The 22,351-nt window shown below is 37.6% G+C and overlaps 1 protein-coding gene across 1 annotated transcript in view; it reads right to left on the reverse strand.

The window, feature by feature from the left end:
• The window catches only part of KIF20B (kinesin family member 20B), a 101,777-nt gene that overhangs the window by 9,879 nt on the left and 69,547 nt on the right, over positions 1 to 22,351 (reverse strand). Inside the window, 4 exon segments of the mRNA XM_043986042.1 lie at positions 2,115 to 2,315; positions 14,355 to 14,483; positions 16,582 to 16,752; positions 20,453 to 20,629. Of these exon segments, the coding sequence (XP_043841977.1) occupies positions 2,115 to 2,315; positions 14,355 to 14,483; positions 16,582 to 16,752; positions 20,453 to 20,629 (678 nt within the window).

Below are 22,351 nucleotides of genomic sequence, written 5' to 3' on the forward strand. Positions count from 1 at the left end.
AAACAGGCACAATCCCCAATTGTCCAGAATAGCCACAATTAGAGATTCCTCTACCAGGGCTATATCTCAAGGAGATGATGGACTAGAAGTCCTCAAAAATAGTAAAATATTTATGGCAGCACTTTTCATGGTAACAAAGAACTACAAAGTAAATGTCATGGGTAATGAAAAACAAAGTGTGTTCTATGAATGTAATAGGATAGTAATGTGCTGTGGGAATGAAAAACATGATGAATATCGAGAGGCATGGGAAAACATATGAACTGACACAAGTGAACAAAGCCAGGAAAACAATATGCATGTATGCATATATACATATGTATACATGACAAGGATAGAAACAGAAAGAACAATCAAACCAAATGTTGTGAAATTGTAAACAAATCTGACAACGCTCCTAGTTTCCTTTGCAGAGGTCAAGGTCCACCAGTATGAAACACTAAATAAGATTTTTTTAGTAGGTAATCTGTTTTGTTAATTTTCTTTTTCCTCTTCTCTTAAAAAAAATTATTTGTCATAAGGGTTCTCTTGGAGGGGAAAGGAGAAGAAGAAATACAGGGATAAATTTAGGTGATAAAGATATCAAATAAAAATAGTTTTTAGTCCCCTTCTCCCTCCAAAAAGGTTGTGTTCACTTCTGTGGAGGAGGATCTAGCACAAAGTCCAAGTTGAAGAGGGATTCATTAAGGATGGTGGGGTACTCCAGGTGTTCTTATTTGCAAATGATACTGGCTAGGTGCATCGAGCCCTAGAAAGTTGTAGAGCTTCTTAGAAGTGAACCATAACCACTCCAAAGAGTTTGGTCTAACCATCCACAAAGAAAAAACTAAGTGGATGAGGAATGGACTATATGTGGGACAGAGAGTACACGTAGACAATATTGGGGCCCAGAATTAAACAGAGGATGATGGATGGACTAGATTGCCTTCATGAAACTGCAAAGCTCCTAGAAATGACTCCAAACTTCTCTCAGAAACCCGAGCCCACCATTTTAATACCAGTATTCTGTTGGTGTTTTTGTAGGGCGGAAAGATATTCAATAGTACAGTCTTCAAAAAATTACAAATTAGCATCACTAAGGGCACCATGGAGGTACATGGAAGAGATAAGAAGGAACTTGAAAGAAGAGATATTATAGTAAAGGAAATCATGATGGATTGTCAAAGAAGATGAGTTAGTCCCATGGAAAGGAGAAAGGAAAATAAGTGGACAGTCCAAGCACCCGAGGGATATCTTTGCACAGTAAGCAAAAGGAGGCCCCCACTTATGAAGCCTCAGACAAGAATAGAAGAGGACAGGTAAGCATGGAGATCACATACCCCCATGTGGTACACCACGTTTATTTCTTCCTTATCAAATATTGGGCCACTTTTTACTCACATCACAGCACATTAAAGCAAGGATCATTAAAGTCTGATATTCTAAACTGGTCCATATATGCAGAGTTCTAAAGTAAAAGTTAAGTCAGATGTGAGAGGCTATGGCTGGACCCCTATATATCCCAAGGGAAGAGGCAGGCCCCCTGGAGCAGAAAGCATTTCAAGGGAACTCTCTAAGCAGTAGAACAGACAGCATTTCAGCTAAGAGAACATTGGAGACCATTAAATCCTGACATGTAAGTAGTTAGAGCACAAAGGTTTATGCTTCTTTCTTGGAAACAGAAAGGAAGGCTTTGTACTGGTTTTGTAGTGACTAGAAAGAGCATGGAGACATAAAAAACTCCCAGCATGGTGAGGTGGAGGGGAAGAACATCCCTGAGGGTCCCTGAGTCTAGACATGTTCATCAGAACCAGCCTAAGAACCAGAGCTCTCAACCCAAGTGTATTCTTACTCTGTGACTGGCTACTGTATTCTTTCTATACCTCTTGCCTGTGTCAGGCCAGTTATTTGTACAATTCTGATACCTGGGCATAGGGTGGCTGTCAGCAGCCTTTCAAAACACCAGGTCAACCATAAATATAACTTTTAAATCAAGAATTTTCTGAAATTCATGTTTAAAATGTGATTCTAGAGACTTTAAATACAGCTAAACATCAGGAGGTCCCAGAGAATTCTGGAGAAGGTAAAACATGATCAATAGTTTTTAGAAACTGACTTGTAAGGGACAGATTTACCTCTTCCATCTCAGTACTCTTCCTCTTCCTTTGCTTGGATATCTTAACCGTCACTGGTATGGAACTACCAGGATGCTTCACTGATACCTTGTTAGGCTGCAGAGGTGTAAACTGGATCTCTAATTCTGATTTTGGGAAAACGATCATGTGTTCATTTTCTGTAGATACTTCAGAAGAATCAAGGACTACAACTGAACCGTCCTAGAGTTGAAATGGAAAGACAAAAATAATAATAATAATATAATATACAAAGTGATAGACTCATAAGTAAATTATACTAGACCAAAGCTTTTTAAACTGTGCATCGCTACTTCATATGGGTAACTGAATGTAGGGGTGGCAAAAAATCTGGCAACAATAAAAGGTTATGTATACCTATTTTATATAATTGTATACCCAGGGTTGTGTAAAAATTTCTCAGGTAAAAAAAGTGTCAGGAGTGGAAAAAGTTTAAGAAGCCCTGTACTAGATCACAGTGACTTTTCCTTCATCTGATTATTAAGATATGAACTGTACAGAGAAAGCTAAACTTAATGTCCAAAGTATACTACTACGGAAGACCTCAATTCAATTAACAAACATGCAGTATGGGTAAAATTTTTTAAACTGTGAATAAATAAATGAGTGAACAAATAATAAACAAACAAAGCACTGTGAGCAGAGCACTATTTTAAGTATCAGAGGAGATACAAACATTAGTGGTTCCTGCCCTGGTAGTATAACTTGTACTGCAGCAAGAAGGGCACATACACAGATATTATAACACAAAAAATAAAAAGGGAGGTTGAAACAAGGCATCACTGAAGCTCTATGAAAGATCCTGCCCCAGGTCTTAGGGTTCTGTGAACCCCATCAAGATCCCCTGACCCTTTTTCCACTTAAAACTAGGACTAGGGACTTTGACCTTTGGTCCCAGAGCTTTCCAAACATGCATTGATCTCTAAATCCCAAACCGAGGCATGGAGCCTCCTGGATATTCCCAGTGCTCAAGCCTGCGGGGCTCCCTGGATTTCACTCATGAGACATTCTAGGTTCCAGCCAAACTGTCCTCCCCATTATTCTTCTGATTTGGCACTCTGTTTTCTGTTTCCACACCTTATACAAGTTGGCCCCAGGTCCCTCCTTGCCTTTCCCTGGTGTAATCCCCAACTTCTTTCAAAGTTAGCTCAAGTAACACTTTCTAAGAGAAGCCTATCCTGAACCTCCTCATCTCTAATGGGCTCCCCTGGAAACTACCTCACTATAGTGTGTATTTAATTTTCCATATGCAAGTTGTTTCCTTCCCCAATAGAATGAATTCCTTGAAGGCAGAAACTATTTCATCTGTTGTCTTCATCTAGAATGCTTAGCAGTGTCTGGCATATATTAGATACTTGTTGAATGAATGAATTCTGAGATATTCTTTATCCTACTGCGGATAATTTCCCCCTTCTTCAATCACTTCCCATTATTCTCTTCTTACCTAGTCATAAACCAAGTGAGTCTTTTCCAGAATTTACAGAAAAGAGAACATGCAAATTCAGAAGTAATACATGAAAATGAGAAATAGACCTTGCTCCAGATGAGGTTGCACATTAAATGAAATATAGGAAAGAGGAAGGAGCACCATCATAACACTCCTCTGAGCGCCATTTTCTCATCTATAAAAGGAGAGCCGTGCAATCAATTGTAACGATGGAATGACGCCACCTGCTGGAGACTTACTGTAGAAGAGTTCCGCCCATGAAACAAAGGTCTTTGAGGGCAAGACCAGGAGTCTTTTCTTTGGCGTCAGGAAGTGACCACGGACTAGTGGGAGGAGGAAGGAAGAGACGGCGCTCACTCTGAGGCTCTTTCCTCTGGACTCGGGTGGAGAGCGGAGCTAGAAATGTGCTCTCCCTTTAATAGATAAGAATCTAGGCCTTTCTCTCTCTCTTTAACCAAATTCTATTCTCCTTAATAAACGCTTAAAGTCTAACTCTTGCTAAAGCTTATAATTTATTGGCGACCACTCATTAAATATTTTAGACAGTTTAGCTAGAATTTTAGCCCTTAACAGATGGCTGACCACGAAGAGGAAAGCTGAACCTCACTTCTGATCTTTCAGTTGGGTAAGAAATTTCCCCTACCCTAACCCTTTAAATCCGAAGTACTGCTGAATTGCCCAGTGTTTTCCCTTTAAATTATTTCAAATGGACCTTTAAACTCCTTAATTACCCTATTTTTGATTTTAGTCTTTTAACCAGACAAATGGGGGATAAGATCATGTTATATGCTTTGTTTTTGTGGATTTTCTATTTTTCTTTTTATTTTTGTTGGAGGAGCCAGCAAGATACTTACACAAGGGAATATAATATCGCCCCCTCTCCAGCCATGCTTTTTCAGAGAACCCTTGCACTCTGGTATTTTTTTCAAATTTTAATGCTGAGAGATTCTCTAATTTTGCATGCCTAGAGGCAATGACCCAACCTCTAGAAGCTTTTTATCCCCTAGGAGTGGGGGTAGGGCCTGAGTTCAAAATCAAGTCTGATTCAAATTGTGCTGGTCCCTCCCCTCCTCTCCAGACCCCACCCTCTACTCCTCCCATGGCCAAGCCCATTGCTTCCCCTGCCTGGGAAGTCCAGAGATCTAATGCTTATGCGCAACTTTCTCTAACTACATTTGCAGCTTCAGGCTCAGCCCTTCCCCAGCCTGGCTGTGCTTCTGAGACAACCTTAGAAAACCCTTTAAATTCCAGATATGCTCGTTTTGTTCATAATTTTGTTAACCTGCTTTTGTCTTTAATTAGTAATCTTATAAAGCATTCGTATGGTGAAGACTGACAGACAATATAGAGGGGTTAAAGAAGAAAAATTTAAGCTAAATAAGAATGACAATCATCAACATAGTTCAAGACTCTGCTTCTTTTGCCATGGAAGGGTATATATTTTACAGAAATGTAGAAGTCAGCAGCAAGGTATTGATATGAGTATTGGGGATTTTAGATATCGGAATCAAAAGTGTTCTGAATTCACTCAGAGTAATAATGTCAGTTCAGAGGTTACATAGGATTTCTATGCTATTACATCTACATTTTGAAATTAATGGTATGGGTTTATTTTCATAGAGATTTTCATGCTTTTGAGATTGTGTCTTATACTTAGTTTCTAAAACAAGGAGAATATTTGTAAAAGCTTTTTATAGTCATGTGATCAAGTTTATATTTTATAATACTCTTATTAATATTAAGTTCATATTCATTTAGATTTCCCTAGTTTGAATTTCATTGTCTTTTACTGTTCCATGTATATTTTCTTCTATTCATTTGTCTATCTAATTTTGAAACATTGCAAGATGGTTTTGATTTCATAATACAATGTTAATTCTAGGAGTATTGTGCTCCCATATTCTGAGTTGTTTGTTTTTGCTATTTTTTTTTTCTCTCAACTGATTATTTGATCAAACTCTTTAAAGCATTTCCCTGGCAAATTGGTTGCCATAGCAAGTGTAAATTGATTCTAGAAGTATTATTTTTGATAAGTATATTCCAAAAAAAAAAAAAAGAGGGGAACATTTGTAAAAGTTTTCTTTTTTTAAAAAAGTTTTCTTTGAGATTCTGTTGTGCTTTAACTTGTATTTAAATATGTTCTGATTTTTCACAAAAGTAATTGTATGCTAAGTAAAAAAAAGGTATTATTTGAAATTGTTGCATAATTATATATTATATTCTGAGTCAAGATGTATTCACATTTTTTGCAATCATTTATTATCCTCAATTTTTAAATCCATATGAGACTTGGATTATGGGAACCTATCATTTAAGACATTAATTGCCTTTATTCTGAGTTATCAGATGCCAGTTGGCCAAGGTGCCATCCAATCACAAGAGGAATACATGCAAGAGCAGACACTGAACTGTCACATGAGGGGAGACATGCATGAAGTCAAGGTATGGCCGAGGGAACGGCTTTTGACTAATGTTGAGGTTGGATTCTCTTGGTTTAATATTTTATTTTATTTTTCCCCACAATATTGTACAGATGGCTGGAAGTATTCATCCCACCCATCTCACTTCTACACCTGGCTTCTATGCTCCCTCCTATATGCCTGATGCCATGGACATCTCAATCCCATGCATCTGATTAAGTCTGACTCAGTTTCCTCCAATATGTTCGGTGGCATGGACATATATTCCATCTACCTATTTTAAGCCTGGCATACTGCATGGACAGTATATACTGCTCAAGTGTGGGAGTGCTCATATCCCATCATTTCTCTGTTCTTTTATGGTAACACCCATAATTATCTCAGGTGTCATGATAAATACACTGTTGAATTTGGCCTTGACATCTGTTACCAATTATATTAGATTTTTTAAATTTCTCATAATGGCATGAGGATGATTAGGCAGATGATGCAAAAGTGATGAAACAAAGATAAAAATTATTTTTAAAAATTAATATCACAGCAATTGTCTTCTCAATTACCCTCCATAAGGGGGGGACTATAGTAATATTATATAATATATAATAGTAATATTATAATTTTAAAGAATGTTTCAATTTTTGTTTTATTATATGTTTCATGTAACAACCAAGATTCTGAATTCCCTTAGACATGTTTTGAGAACTTTCATTGTTTGATTTGATTATTGACAAAGCTATTTTAAAGTTGTGTTAAGCTCAATTTTGTAGGAAATTTTCCTGGCTGATTACCAGCATCCACACATCAACCCCTGAAAAGATTTCCATTCCATGACTATACCTAGAGGACATCTAAGAAAAGACTTTCAGAGGCTTTAAATGAACAGTTTTGTTTTGTTGTTGTTGTTGTTTTTTCTCTTTTCTCTTTCTGTTATAATATACATCATCTGTAACATGTATTCTCTGCAGAGGCCCTCCCTTTGCAAGACCAATGTCAAAGCGTCGGTTAATGAGGACAAAAAAATCGCCCCTCTGGACAAAAATTTCCTCTCTTCCTCTTCTATATTGTTATTAACATATTGTTAGTTAGCATAGGTTATTATATTCTGTTATTTTTGACTGTTTCATCAAGGAAACATACCGTTTCTTGAGGAAACAAAGCGGGGAACTGTAACGATTGGAATGACGCCACCTGCTGGAGACTTACTGTAGAAGAGTTCTGCCCATGAAACAAAGGTCTTTGAGGGCAAGACCAGGAGTCTTTTCTTTGGCGTCAGGAAGTGACACGGACTAGTGGGAGGAGGAAGGAAGAGACTGGCACTCACTCTGAGGCTCTTTCCTCTGGACTCGGGTGGAGAGCGGAGCTAGAAATGTGCTCTCCCTTTAATAGATAAGAATCTAGGCCTTTCTCTCTCTCTCTACCAAATTCTTATTCTCCTTAATAAATGCTTAAAAGTCTAACTCTTGCTAAAGCTTATAATTTATTGGCGACCACTCATTAAATATTTTAGACAGTTTAGCTAGAATTTTAGCCCTTAACACAATGATATCTAAGATCCTTCCCTTTCCAGCTCTAACATTCTGAGGTTCAACTTCTGTGATTGCCAAGCTAGTCTATACCTAGCTGCAGTTTCCCAGGCAGCATGGCTGGGTTCATCATGACTTCTGAAATATCTGCTTCTTTGTGACCCTGAAACAGGAACAACCTTCAATTCAAATAGCCCCACACCCATTTCCCTGTTCCCCAAATCCCAGCTTAACTTCAGTCAAATCAGAAGGCCTTCTGAATGAATGAGTTTTGGTTTTCCAGGCATACTGCCTGCTTAATTGTTTAGCTAATTCAATCAATCAATCAAGCCTTCACTAAGCACTTATATGCCAGGGACTGAGGATACAACAACAAATGAAAGAGTTCCTGCCCTCAAGCTGAAAGAGAGAACTGAATCTAAACCCTCCCCCTATCACTGGAGAGGGCAGCACCGTCCTCCCAGTCCCTCAGGCTCACAACTTCAGAGTCATCCGGGGTTTCCTCACTATCTATTGTCCCCATGTCCAAGATGTTACCCCGGCCAGTCTGTTTCACCTTTACAACCTCTCTAAAATATGACCCCCTTCTCCCTTCTGATGCTGCCACTCCTCTGGTGAGCACTATGTTGTCAGCTATTGCTGACGGTGGGTCTGCCTACCTCAGGTCTCTTCCAATCCATCTTCCATTCAGCCACTACAGAGATTTTCCTAAAACACAGGTCCCATCATGTCATACCCCTACTCAAATTCCTATAGCAACCTATTGCCTCCAGAAGAAAATACTAAATGCTGTCTGGCCTTCTAAGCCCTTCATAACCTAGCCCCTCCTACCTTTCCAATCTTCTTATACCTTGCCCCCCAACACATACTCTTTGACCCTGTGACACTGGCCTCCTGGCAGGTCCACAAAGACACTCCATCTCTTGGCTCTGGGCATTTTCTCTGGCTATGCCCCATGCCTGGAATGCTCTCCCTCCTCAGTCCTGCCTACTGACTTGTTTGGCTTCCTCTAAGTCCCCAAACTAAAATCCCATCGTTTACTAGAAGCCTTCCCTATCCCTCTTAATTCTAGTGCCTTCCCTCTATGAATGTCCTATTTGTAGGGGGCAGACAAGACAAACCATACAAAGGTAAAATAGAGAGAACCTAGTAACTGATTAGAAATGAGAGGAAGGATAAAAAGAAGAAAGAATCAAGAATCTGAACACAGAGAACTGGATTTACACAGGGTTTGTCCTGAGTTAGGCAGAGTAATTATGGTTGTTTCGGGAAGGAGAAAGATAGTAGAGGAGAGGGAAGGCAGACATTTTGATAACACCATGACTGACACCTGCTGATAGTATCCATGTCTTTTCCTCATGAGCTACTGCTAGGAGAATGGCTAGAGTAAGAGATGGGCTATTTTACATGGGCAGAAAGGCAGCTCCCACCCACAATTGAAAAGAAAAAAAAAAAGACAAAGCAAACCCTTTAGTAGCTATGCAGACTCGAGCAAGACTAATTCTTACATTGTATTGCCTACTTATTCTGTCACCAAAGTTAAGAAGAAATTTCCCTTACCTAAATATGACTGCGTGCATTTGTAATCCCATTTGTTTGTACAGACATCGGCACTGAGATAGGTTAGATTTCCTTAACGACTTTGTATTTATTTTGCACATGTTGACATGCTATACACAGATGCCAGTTCCTGGCACAAAGTAGGCATTTAGATAAATGCTGCTTGATTGAGTGAGCTTGTCTACCTGATTTTTTTTTTTTTAATTTTTGTTTGGTTGTTGAGAAAACCTTCTACTACATTACCATTTTCTATTGAACCACAAACTAAAAGGGCTAGACTTAGAGCCCTGGTATGAATTCCAAGCTGCAAAATACAGACTACTTTTCATTTTGACTTTTTGTCTCTGGTGCTTAGCACAGTACCTTGTACATAGTAGGCACTTAATAAATGCTTGCTCAATGAACTTTACTTTGGGTACTAAAACATTAGCAGGGGTCTAAAATATTAACATATAAATCCATCACCCAGACTCCTATCTTTTAGTGTCTTTCTGAAAACTAGTATGTTTTGATCGTAATCATTTACCACTTTTTGTAAATATGATTTTTAACATTAAGCTTATTCTTTAAAAACTTATTTAATTTTATTACAAGGTTATGTATTAGTGTTGACAAAATTATGACTCATACAATATTTCCCATGTCTGATTTGTATAATTCTTCTAATACTGAATATAAATACATTTTCCATTTAAGATTTTTCTAACTGCAAATGCTATCTTCACGCTGTGAATGCAAATAAATTGATATTACTTGCTAGAAAATATATAAATGTCGTGATCTCATTCATGAGATATCTAAACAGAGCAATATTGATAAATTGGGGCCTTTTCCCCCTAATATTAGAATCCAGTTGGAGTTTTTCCTTCCATCTCTATCTGGGTCAGCATTCCCAAAGGGTAAAATCCTAAGGAAACCATCTAACTGCTTAAAGCAAAAGCTTTATTAACCATCACCCAAAAGAACATGCCTCAAGGACTCTACAGTGGTAAAATGATTTAGAGATAATAACTGTTTTAGAGTTTAGTTCCAACTGATGATTTTAGTCTGCTTACCTGTGCAATCTGCTGCCCTTCTCAATTTTGCCTTTTCCCCTGGGAAGATACAGTCCTGTTTCCAAAGTTGTGTTAATGCTTATCTCAGCCCAAATAAAATAAGTTTGGTAGCACCCTAATTCCTACAGATAACAGAATTCTACCTCCTGTGTAATTTAAAATTCTAAATGTGGGTTCTAATCTGTCCCCCCCAGTTTTGGGGGGAAACTGACTAAAATCACTGATAAACGAGTTTAAGTTTTTTAAGGGTTTATTGATATAGTAAAAGAAAGATTGAGAACAGATTTCCTATAACCTGGTAATCCTAACCTTCCTAAGCTCCCGCTTCTGAAGTCCTCTGCCACCACAGCAAAAAAAGCACCCCAAAAAAAGCACCAAAAAACGTCTGCTTCCTGCCAGAAATGGGAGGTTCTTCAAGCTGATTGGCTAGTGTCATTCAAATTCATTGGTTCACTGGACCTGAAGGTGGTCTCGATGTAAAGTTCAAAGTTTTTAGCTTCTGAGAACAATTACTTTCTTAAGTACCAGCCAGATGTGCTTACAATCTAGCAGGCTGGAAGTAAGCTTACTACCAGTCAACAGTTAGTCACCTTACCCAATTCAATCAGTTTAAATCAGTCTCCACGTGGGCCCCTGAGTATCTGCTAAATCTCCTCTATCACATTCCATTATCTTGACACACTCCTAAGTAAAGCCCTTCCATCCTCTGCTGTTCACCTCATCTAGCCAACCACTGCCCTAAAATCCCAAGAAACAAGACAATTGAAACACTACCGGTATGTCTCAAAAATGGGACCTTTTTTTCCCATCTAACAAGGGAAATCTTGTGAATCATGCTAGATGCTACAGCCTTCCCAAGACCTTTGGTAATTCCTATTCTTCTCTGCCCCAAATAAGTGATCTGAGACAATAGGCCTCCGCACCACCCAGGCAGCTGGGAGGGGCTGCCACTCAATCAATGGGGCTACAACCTCCTCCTAAGGACATTTAATTGAGTTTCCAGCCCTAGCCCTTTCCCTAATCACTAATGGATACAGCTTATGACATCGACCTGGCAAATATTCCTTTTCCCTTCTAACCATCCCAAGACTTCTATTGACTACAAATATTAACCTCCAATAAACCTCATAAGGATAGATAGGCAAGTACTGTACAAAAGGCCTTTTTCTTTCCTCCATGAATGTGGTCTTTAGTTTATCTTAAAATTACTGATTTAGAAAGCAACAGTAATTAAATATGGAAAGTAATATGGATAAAGGCATCTGATCAGTTTCCCTTTACAATTATTTCCTGTGGACCCCAAAAGTAATCCTTACTCATCTAGTGAAAGGAGAAGGGCACTAAGTGGTCAAATCCAAACAATTCTCTTGATTGATCTGTTGGGAGCACTTGGACTCAACAAGTGAAAATTGAAGTGAGAGTAGAAGAGTAGTGTGGAAAGAAGAAAAGGGAGTGGTCCTTCCTTTGCCCTCATCACACCTGGAATATTTCTGCTCTCCTGTAGGATTAGTCACTGAAGGTTTGTAGCCAATCATTTCAGAAATCATTCAATATGGCCAATCATGTACAAGTATAACATAAAATTCTAATGAGCAGAATGGACAAAAGAAGCCCTGGACTTTAAACATTTCCCCAGGTTATTGGTCCTTTGCACCTGCAGTGAATCTCCTTTTTGTGGGAAGAGGAAAACATATGGTTGGTAGAGGAGAGATAACTTATAGAGCTGGGAATCTACAGAAACAGAGGGTACTATGTACTGGAAGATTTGGTTATTGAATGGGTTGGTTTTACTTAATTATTTTCTCTGTTAAAAGTTCTATTTAGGGGGGCAGCTAGGTGGTGCAGTGGATAGAACACCAGCCCTGGAGTCAGGAAGACCTGAGTTCAAATTCGGCCTCAGACACTTAGTCCTTATTAGCAGTGTGACCCTGGGCAAGTCACTTAGCCCCAATTGCCTCACCCAAAAAAAAAAAAAAAGTTCTACTAAGATGGATAAGTGAAGCATATTAACAAATGGTAATGATATAAAAAATACAAAAGGTTCAAATAAAACTTCAAAAAATTAGGTGGCAGCAGAATTAAATGTGACTTTTGCTAGCCAAGAGGGCCATGTAAATAAATGGCAAGTAGCTCAACTAAACCAGAAAAATAACTTTAAAGTCATACCAGTAATGACCAAGAAATTAAATGAAGTAAATTCCACAACCAGATAACTGCACAAAAGGTCAGTGAGACTTCCAAAGCAATATGAAATTGGGTTGCTGGAAAATGCAGCTCCTGTGCTCAGGTAAACCAGATGGCAGCCTCATAGCCCTACTAGAGACAAGGTAGAGATATTCTCTCTCCAATGGTTTCAACAGCAGAAACCGACTCCAAGAAATGCCCAGGATTGTTAGGAACCTACAATGAAGGAACTAGAAGAGGTACCAACCAGTACAGTATAGCAGGTCCTTGATCAGGACCCACAGGCCTAGGTCCTTAGCACTGAGTCCTGAAACACAGGAGAAATCACCAAACCAAGAATCGTACATTAATTTGAGCAATTAAGTGGGGCTGGATGATGATAAAGGGCTAACAATCTAACAGGAAGAAGTGTCCCTTTAGAAGGTTCTCAAACTTCATGGTCATGACCAATTTTGTTACTGTGGGGACTCTGTGGACTCCTACTGAGAATGTTTTTAAATGATCAAAATAAAATTCATAGGATTACAAAGCAAATCGATGACGCTGAAATAAAAATCAAATTTTTTTCTTTAGCCAAATTCAGACTTCTTAAAATCTATTCACAAAGCTCTTAGGAGGCCATGATCCTCAGGTTAAGAGCCCTGTTTTATAAAATGGAGACCATGAAGAAAGGCTGGTTCTGTTCTGAGGGTTTTAAGAGGGAAAAGGAATGGTAAAAAGAACATACTAGAAGAGAAAGGAGGAAGATAAGGTTAGATCTTGCTATTCCTCTTAATTAGGATGTGAGAAGAGTAAAAATGAAGGAAGGGATGAGGGAAGTGAGCATTTGGTGAGCCTTACTATTATTTGAACCAGGAAAAGGAGGCTGATGTTTAAGTGCATCTCTCTCTCTCTCTCTCTCTCTCTCTCTCTCTCTCTCTCTCTCTCTCTCTCTCTCTCTCTCTCTCACACACACACACACACACACACACACACACACACACACACACACACACACCCTTCCTTGGTTTACTGAAGGAATTGTAGGAATTGAGTGAACCACACTGATTCTATCTTATGAATCAATTCTGGATCTAGCTCAGTTCACTTTTTATTCAATTATGGGTCTAGTCAAATTTCTGTCTTATAAGAAAGTTTTATGGGAATGGTGAGAAAACTTTATTGCATGGCTTGAACTGCATGGCTGGGAAGCTAGACGTCCTCTACCTGTTGCTTAGAGAGCTTTATTTTTTTTTTTAAGTTTCAGCTTCATATACAACCCCCTTTTTGTGACCTGTGTTGTATATAGAAATGTTTTTTTGGTGTCTGTTAAGTTAAGAATTTTTAAAAAAGAACTTAAAAAGAATTAAATTATTTATCTTTTCCCTAAGAAAAAAAAGACAGTAAGCTGGGGTGAATCTCCACTGGGAATTTCTAAAATCGCTGCTGCACTAGAAGTAAGCCAATGACTTGTGCCGTTATGATGTAAACCACTGCTCTCCAATTTCAGCTCAGTGTATGACATTCAACCTTATCCAGAAAGATGGAAAAGAGTAGAAAAGAGAAAGGGGGGAAGAATAGAGAAGAGTCTGCAGATTGTACTTAACTTGCCCCCCAAAAAGTAAGGATGTACTTCAGTTCATACAATGTGTTATGAAAAATTGTATTAATTTTTTTTTTATAGAGTCCAGATTTCCACTGGCTACTGGCGCTCATTACTTAAAGGAACCCTGTAGAAATCGATTTGTAATATTAAGGATAGTGTAAACACTGCAAAACTAACCTGTTGTGCATATCTACACCCCCACATATCAGGTTTGCTTATATTCATATATGCTTACACTTACTGGAGCAGCTTAATTTTTTTGCACCTATCTGTGAAAACAGTTTAATATCTTATCAAATGGTAAAATATTCTCTCATTAGAGAATAAACTATCTTAAGTGAACATATAACCCAGATATTGGTCAAATCAAGTTTTAAAGTATTCTTGTAAATCTGTACTACTGACGATAACACCATCAAATTCATTAATCCTACAACAACAGACCCACCTCTACATCAGTCACGGAGAGCTCATCACTTGGGCGAGGTACTGATGACATCTCCCTCTTGACAGTGTCAGAATTGGGAGGAATAGCATTTCCAGACTTGCTGCTTTCCACGTTTTGTTTGTTGTTTTCCTTAAGACAGAAGATTAAACTGAATTATAAAAATTTGAAAATTATCTTTAAATAGTCTTAATAAGGAATATAAACCCCAAACTGGTTGGTACAAATTGTAAACTGGATTAAAGCATGCAGAGAGAGCATTCATCTTCCTCCAAGCCTTAAATGCCTTGCCTAGTCTTGTGGATACCATTCTCCCAGTCCTCAAAAGTTCAAACTTCAGCATCATCTTTGATTTTAAGTCCTGTAAGTTCTACATTTATGGTGTCTCCCATTCTTTTTCCCTCATTCTGTTTCACTTCATGCTACACTAGTCTAGGGCCTTATTAATGCAAATCTAGATGACAATAATAATCTCCTAATTCATTTCTCTCCTCTGATCTTTCCTGCAGGATCTGCTTCAATGTACAATCTCACTCAGTCCCTCCATGTAAACCTTGTCCTTCAACTGATATCCTTAACATCCATACCAATGAACATGGTATTCATATCATGAAAAAAATATAGCTCTTAGAAGTCACTCTGTATAATTACTTTTCAGCGTATATGTAACACACACACAAACACATACATATACGATTTAACTTTAGAAAAGTTAGGGGGTGAAATGTTTACTCAGCCAAACATATTATGTATTTTGAAAATAAAATTTCAAAATCATGTGCTATTAAAATTCCCCAATTTATGGTCAATGAGAACATTATGAAAACATCTTGCTGTACTCACAGAAATATAACAAAGATCTTCTCCCAAGGGAGGCAGAAAAACCTAAAATCTCATCACCATGTAGATTGACTCACATTTTCAACTTACCCTAGCTGCTTCACCTTTCTGATTGGAGGGCTGGAGGGTGGAGAAATAAATTCCTCCAAAAATCTTTACAGAGGGCTCACAATCTTCCAGGTAATTCCATTTTCCATCAGCAGTTCTCAAGTCCATGGAACACCATGTAGCACCACCACCCCTTTTTTGCTCTTTTTGTAGGCTGTCCTAGTAGATTCTAAGCCCCTTGAAGGCAGGAGCTGTCTTCTTATTTGTATTCCCAGTTTTTTAGCAAAGTGCTTGGCACATAGTAGGTACTTAATGGATGTTTACTAAATTGAAGTCACAACTGGAACTGGGCCTTGTTCAAGTTAAGTGTCGGGGAGGGGCAGTTAAGAGAGATAGGATTATTTATTTCCTCAAAAAAGAAAGTCTCAGGATTACCTTCGCCAATCAAAAAATAGCTAATAAGAAATCTGTTTAATGTGATTGTACATATATAACCTATATCAGATTACTTGCAGTCTTGGGGAGGGGGGAGGGAGGGAGAATAATTTGAAACTAGAAATCTTATAAAAATAAATGTTGAAAACTATCTCTACATGTAACTGGCAAATAATAAAATATTTTTATAATTTAAAAAATAGCTAATAGCTTTTATGAAACTAGAAATGTGTGAGGATAAAACTTTATCTGTGAAAACATGCTTATTGTTGTTTATTGTTTTAAGCTGCATCTGGCTCTTTATGACCCCATATGGGGTTTTGTTGGCAAAGATACTAGAGTGGTTTGCCACTTCCTTCTCCAGTTCATTTTACATATGAAGAAACTGAGGCAAAGAGAGTGAGGTGATTTGCCCAGGGTCACATAGCAAATAAGTGTCTGAGGCCAGATTTGAATTCAGGAAGAGAAGTCTTCCTGACTCCAAGCCCAGCTCTCTAACTGTCCTATCATGAAAACATGATTGTATAAATAAAAATTTTCATATTGCTGTTATTACCAATATTAATAACATGTTAAGTGCAAATGTCACAAGAGATTAGGAAAAATATATATTTTTAAATTCCATTTCTAAGTTGTTGCATACCTATTCTATAAAAATTAGAATCCAGTTACTTGACAGGAAGAAAAGTGAAAGGCTATCGCAAAAAAACCTGATTTTCAGAAAACTGTCTGATTACTTTATAGTCACACTCAGATTGTATTGAAAAAAAAATACAATAATGTTTAAAATTCCAGCCATCAAAATTTATATCAAATTAAATCCTGGCACTGTATTTTTATGGTCATCATTCAATTATATTTTGATAAACACCTGTTTAAAGAACTTTAAACTTCAACTCTAACTTACCTGAATGTTAGGAGAAAACTGTTTTTCCATGTTCGTCTCTACATCAGATGTAGTCAAAGATGTTACTTGCAAAGCATTAAAATTCTCACAATTCAATTCTTTAAACTTTTTAATGATATCTTCTTTCTCAGCTAGCTGTGTCTTCAATTCTTTTATTATATGCTTATAATCCTACAATTTAAAACATGATTGCAGACAAAATAATTGAAAGCTTAATTGGGTTGAGATATCTTTATATATCAAAATGTTTTAAAATTGTAGAAAACCATATGTAGCTATTTCCTTCATTTTTATATTTTAAAAATAATTTTATGGGGGCAGCTAGGTGGTGAAGTGGGTAAAGCACCAGCCCTGGATTCAGGAGTATCTGAGTTCAAATCCGGCCTCAGACACTTGACACTTACTAGCTGTGTGACCCTGGGCAAGTCACTTAACCCCAATTGCCCCACAAACAACAACAACAACAACAACAACAACAATAATAATAATAATAATAATAATAATTTTATGATTCAAAAGGGATTAAATAACCCATCCAGATACAAAACAATTTCATCAACTATTGTATCAGAGTCAAGTTGTTTTAATTGTATATTGCATCTTCTCATCTTTATCCTTACTTCTAATTAGATTTAAGAGGTCAATAGCCCAAACACACTCAGGTAGCCTATTTAAATCTGTTACCATTCATTTTCTTTACATTTTGGCAGGAGTTCTTAACACAGGGTCCTTGATCTTTGGCTAGATTTGGGAGGGGGGGGGGAGAGGCGCGTTTCTGTGAACATAGGTGAGAAAAATGTTACATTCTTCTTTTCTTTCAAATTATGAATGCAGGTAACATATATTTCCAAAAGGAACCAAAGGCTTTATCAGTCTGCCAAAAGGATCGGTGATACACATAAAGGTTAAGAATGCCTGCATTTGTGTGTAATAAATTTCATTTTCTGTGATGTTGCTTAGTACTTGTCAAAAATAGAACTAATTACACCTTAAACACCTTAAAAAGGACCCATTGACCAGTCTATTAACTTAGGACAAAGATAAAAATCAACATCAAATTATATTATATGGCAAATCATATCTTAACTTATTCAACTGACTAAAATAATCAGTTATCAGAGGCAATGAAGTGTTCCTTTAAAAAGCTAGAAGGGATTAAGTGTTAAAACCAAGAACCAAAAGAATCTGAAAAGACAGAGGTGAACCCTGACCTTCATCGGGAAGTTGGAGGTTGAAAAATGTCCAACAAAGGAGGAAGGGAAGAAAGTCCACTGAACACTTGGAGATAAGAAACAAACATAAAACTTTTTGAGGATGAAAGGGTGAGAAGGGCTGAGGAATCAGCAGACAATGATCCTCTGGGGAATGAAGAAGATCTAATAGGAGCCATCGAGTGAGAGATCATCCAGTAAGGGTCAAAAGAAGAGTCCTGGTGGTCCGTATCAATTGAGTTAACATAGATGGATGAGAGCTACCTAATAATAGCAGGCAACAAGGAGGTCTGCTATCCCTCAGGGTTAGAAATAGCAGGCCCTAGGACAGGTGGTAAGATTTGTTAAATGGATGATTAACACCCAGTTCAGGCAGCAGTTGTTAACGTTTGTCCTTTGTTTTTGAAGAGGATTAATGAGATCCAGTTGTAATGGGTGAGGTCTTGACTTGCAGGTAAATTGGATTTAAGTGAGGCAGAATTGCACAAAATCATCAGCCTCACTCTTCCTGAGTCATCCAAGTTCAATGGCAAGACAAAAATCAAGACAACTGTTGATGGTCTGGGATGCAGTGATGACCTTGGGGTCTGCAATAGCTAACCAAGCTCTAAGCACTTCAGCTGCCTTCCTGGGCATGGGAACAAATTGTTCCATTCCACCAGGGAAGTCTTCACATGCTTCAGGTAGACATCCTCCTAACTCATTGATGGGTTTGATTCCTGTATTTAGCCTCAACCTGGTTTAGCCCATCTGCCAAGACAGTTTTACCAGGGTGTGGCTGCTACACATGCTACAGCTTCTTGGAGCCACAGGTGAGAATTGAGTAGCTGATGAATACCAAAGATGGGTGAGCAGCCCTGAAAAGGGCTTGGCAAACCCTCACACTAGAGGCACTTTCTGAAAATGTCATATACCCAGTTCATAATCAAATGATGCTGTGATAGGAAGAAACCTCAGTATGTAGGAGAAAAGTCTTTCCCGACAGCAACTCTACTAACTAGAACTGAAGGGTGGATGGGCTTCTCCATTTCCCTTCTTATGATGACTGTTAACTTGTGACATCATCAAGGATGGCTGAGAAGGAATGCTCTAAACAACAGCTAAGTTAGAAAAGTAAGAAAACCGTACTATACCACCAAATTACGATGGCTCTATTAGGCAGTTTTACTTAGTATTTTAAGGAAATGCATTTTTTAAAGGGTCAGAGTGTCTCTGGGATCATGCCTACTGGATCAAAGCAAAGCTTAGCAATAAAAAGAGTTTTTGAACTTTTACTTGATCCTTTTGTCCCTTTTGCTCTCTTCTCTTTCACTGCCAAGCTCCTAGAAATCACTGTCTATTCTGGCTGCCTCTATTTCCTTAAACTTTTTAAAAAGTGAAATAACAGTGGACTTAATATAATAGAAAATAAAACCATATACATTGTAGAGCAGCAATATGATCTTTAAAGAAAAACAACTAGAGACAATTTTAGAGAAACCTGGAAAGATGTAGGAGAACTGATGCAAAGTAAAGTCAACAGAAGCAGAGCAATTTATGCTATATAACATCCACACTGTAAAAAATGAACAATTTTTAAAACATTGAGAACTCTGTTCGATGCAGTGGGGAGGAAAGAAATTGGAGGGAGAAAAAAAATAAATGCTTAACAATTAAAAAGATAAAATTAAACTTTTACAAATAATAAAAATAAAATGTGTAGGAAAAAAAAAGTTTTAAAATAACTGAAATAATCCACATCATTGGAAAATACAACAACCCAAGTAACACCTCAGGAAGGTATAAGGATAGACAGAAAATCTCAGGAATCAAAGAAGAACTGCAAAACCTGAAATATGACATTTACAGAATTAAGAAACAAATTATGAATTTTATAGGTCACATTTATATAGCACTTTAAGATTACAAAGTTTTTACATGCATTTACATCTTATTTGACAATCACCAGCACCCTGTGAATGGCTAGTATGAGAAAATAATGGGATTTGGCAGATACTCAAAGGCTCACCTGGAGATTAATCTAAACTAATTGAATTAAGTGAGAGTGATTGACTTTGCTGATTAGCTGGCTGGTATTAGATTGGCTGGTATTATTCTCAGAAGCTAAGGACTTTGAACTCAACTCAAGACCACCTTTAAGTCCAGTGAACCAATAGATTTGGATGATGCCTACCAATCAGCTTGAAGCAGTGTGTAAGGCCCGCCTCTGCTCCAGACCAGTTTGAGAGGAGTTCATAGTTAAAGCAGGCTCATGGCGGAGGACTTGAGGAAGAACCAGACCAGGCTGGAACTCTAGGCTAGATAGGCCTTTTCTTAACTCCACGTGTTCTCTTTTTTCTAATACCTAGTATGCTTTAATAAATGGTTAATGACCAAAGATTGGTGCTAAAGCTTCTAGTTTAAGGCAACCACACGTTAGATTTTTTAGACAACTCATTTAGATTTTAAACATCACGTAGTATAGTAATTCCAATAAAATCAAAAGAAGGATGCTCTGATTCCCATTACAAGGCTCTTTCTCCTATATGAACCTAACATTTGAAACTCTTTATGGTGTTCTGAACTGCAACTTTTTAAAAGTTTAAAACTTTAAAAGCTAACCAGCAATTCCTGTGTTCCAAAATAAATCAAAAGATGAAGAAAACAGTCTTTTCACTAACCTTTCCAGGGTCCTCTGATGTGGTCCTTTTCAGTTGTTCAATTTCATTATCTTTCTGCATGTTACTGGAGACAAGTGTTTTGAGCTGTACTTCTAACGCCAAAACCAGCTGATCTCTTTCTTCTCGCCATTTCTGTAGGTTATCATCTTTATTTGCTAGCTCTGCGGTAAGCCTTTCCTAAACAAACAATTTTTTTAAAATAGGAAAAATAATTTTTAAAAAACCCAAAGAATGACTGGAACCTGAAGAAATTGTATTAAAGGACTCCTGTTGAATATTTATTATGAACAACTCCTTCTTTATGATCCATAAAATAAAGTGGTCAAGTCTGCACATTGTCATTGTGAAAGCATCAAGATAATGCACTAAAATGACTATATTTGGCAATGTTTTTACAGTTTTAGACAAAATAATATCCCAATTTTCCAAATGTGTTCTAAAAACTGTCCTTTTGATTTCCTGACAAAACTGCATGAAATTAAGATTCCATGGCTCACTGTGAAAAAATTCCAATATTATCAAAATGAAAAAATGGAGCATGGATTTGGAGTCAAGATAGGAACAAAGAAAAGGGCCATGACCAAATCATCCCAATACTTTTCCTCATCCATTTGGGGGTTGGATGTTCTTGAATTATTAATACCTGGTACCATCTGCTGCATTGAAGTGTTGTGTATAACTATGTATATGTATATGTGTGTATATATATATATATATATAAAACACCTGTGTCAAATGGTGGGACAGGGAAGGGAGGGACAGAGGGATGGAAGGAGGAAGGGAGGGAGACAGTTCAGGAACTTAAAATGTAACCATAAAAATTAAAAATTATAAAAAGACTATTTTTTTTTAAGAAATGTGATGCTGATTAAAATAGAAACTATTTAAAAGCAAAGTGGCTCAGAAACCTGAGTAAAAACTGCTCTGAGTTTTTAAGTAGTTGTGATACCTCATATTCCAGTGGCATCAATTCAAAAAGTAAAATCAGAAGCACTTCACCTTAAGTCATGGTTCACTTAGGGGCAAATGTTACTTAAAGAATACAAAAAGCCATTAAGTGGGGCAGCTAGGTGGCGCAGTGGATAGAGCACCGGCCCTGGAGTCAGGAGTACCTGAGTTCAAATCCGGCCTCAGACACTTAACACTGACTAGCTGTGTGACCCTGGGCAAGTCACTTAACCCCAATTGGCTCCCCAATAAATAAATAAATGAATGAATGAATGAATGGATAAATAAATAAATGAATGAATGAACAAATAAATAAATAAAAATGAATGAACAAACAAATAAATGAAGTTTCTCTTAGGTAATTCTCACATTCTATTTTGTATTATATGTACCTTCGTGGTGTCTCACATTTCTCTAGTATATCTCTAGTAGTTTCACCTTCCCTAAAGGTGGCCATCCTCAACTTTGGATCCTCTTCAGTTTCTAGCATCCACCAATTAAGGTGTGAATGGACTAATCTGTTACATAGCTTTGGGAACAGAAGAATCCTGTGTAAAAGGAAATTCTCCCCCTGAGGAGAATCCTGAAAAAACACAGGAAGTTGGGTATTTTTCTATTTTTATAAGGAAGTCACTATACAACTATAGCATGAAGCTATCAAAGCAGATGAAAGGCTGTGTTTGATAGTACTGAAAGATTTCTGGTCACATTTGTTATTTGCCAACACCCCAATGATCTCTTGATCATTTATCAAGTATTTTATGGCTAGGTTCTGTTTAACTGATCATCACCATCCTCTAAAGGTAGGGGAATCTGTTTTCTTGCTTTCCTGTACAAAATTTCTCACCCAGACATAATACAAAGGCCCTTACTCCCTCTTTTCCTTCCTTGCCACTGTCTCAAAGAATTCACTGATCGCATCCTACTCTACACCACCACCACCCCTCTCCT

Source organism: Dromiciops gliroides, chromosome 2, assembly GCF_019393635.1.
Source record: "Dromiciops gliroides isolate mDroGli1 chromosome 2, mDroGli1.pri, whole genome shotgun sequence".
Classification (NCBI taxonomy): domain Eukaryota; kingdom Metazoa; phylum Chordata; class Mammalia; order Microbiotheria; family Microbiotheriidae; genus Dromiciops; species Dromiciops gliroides.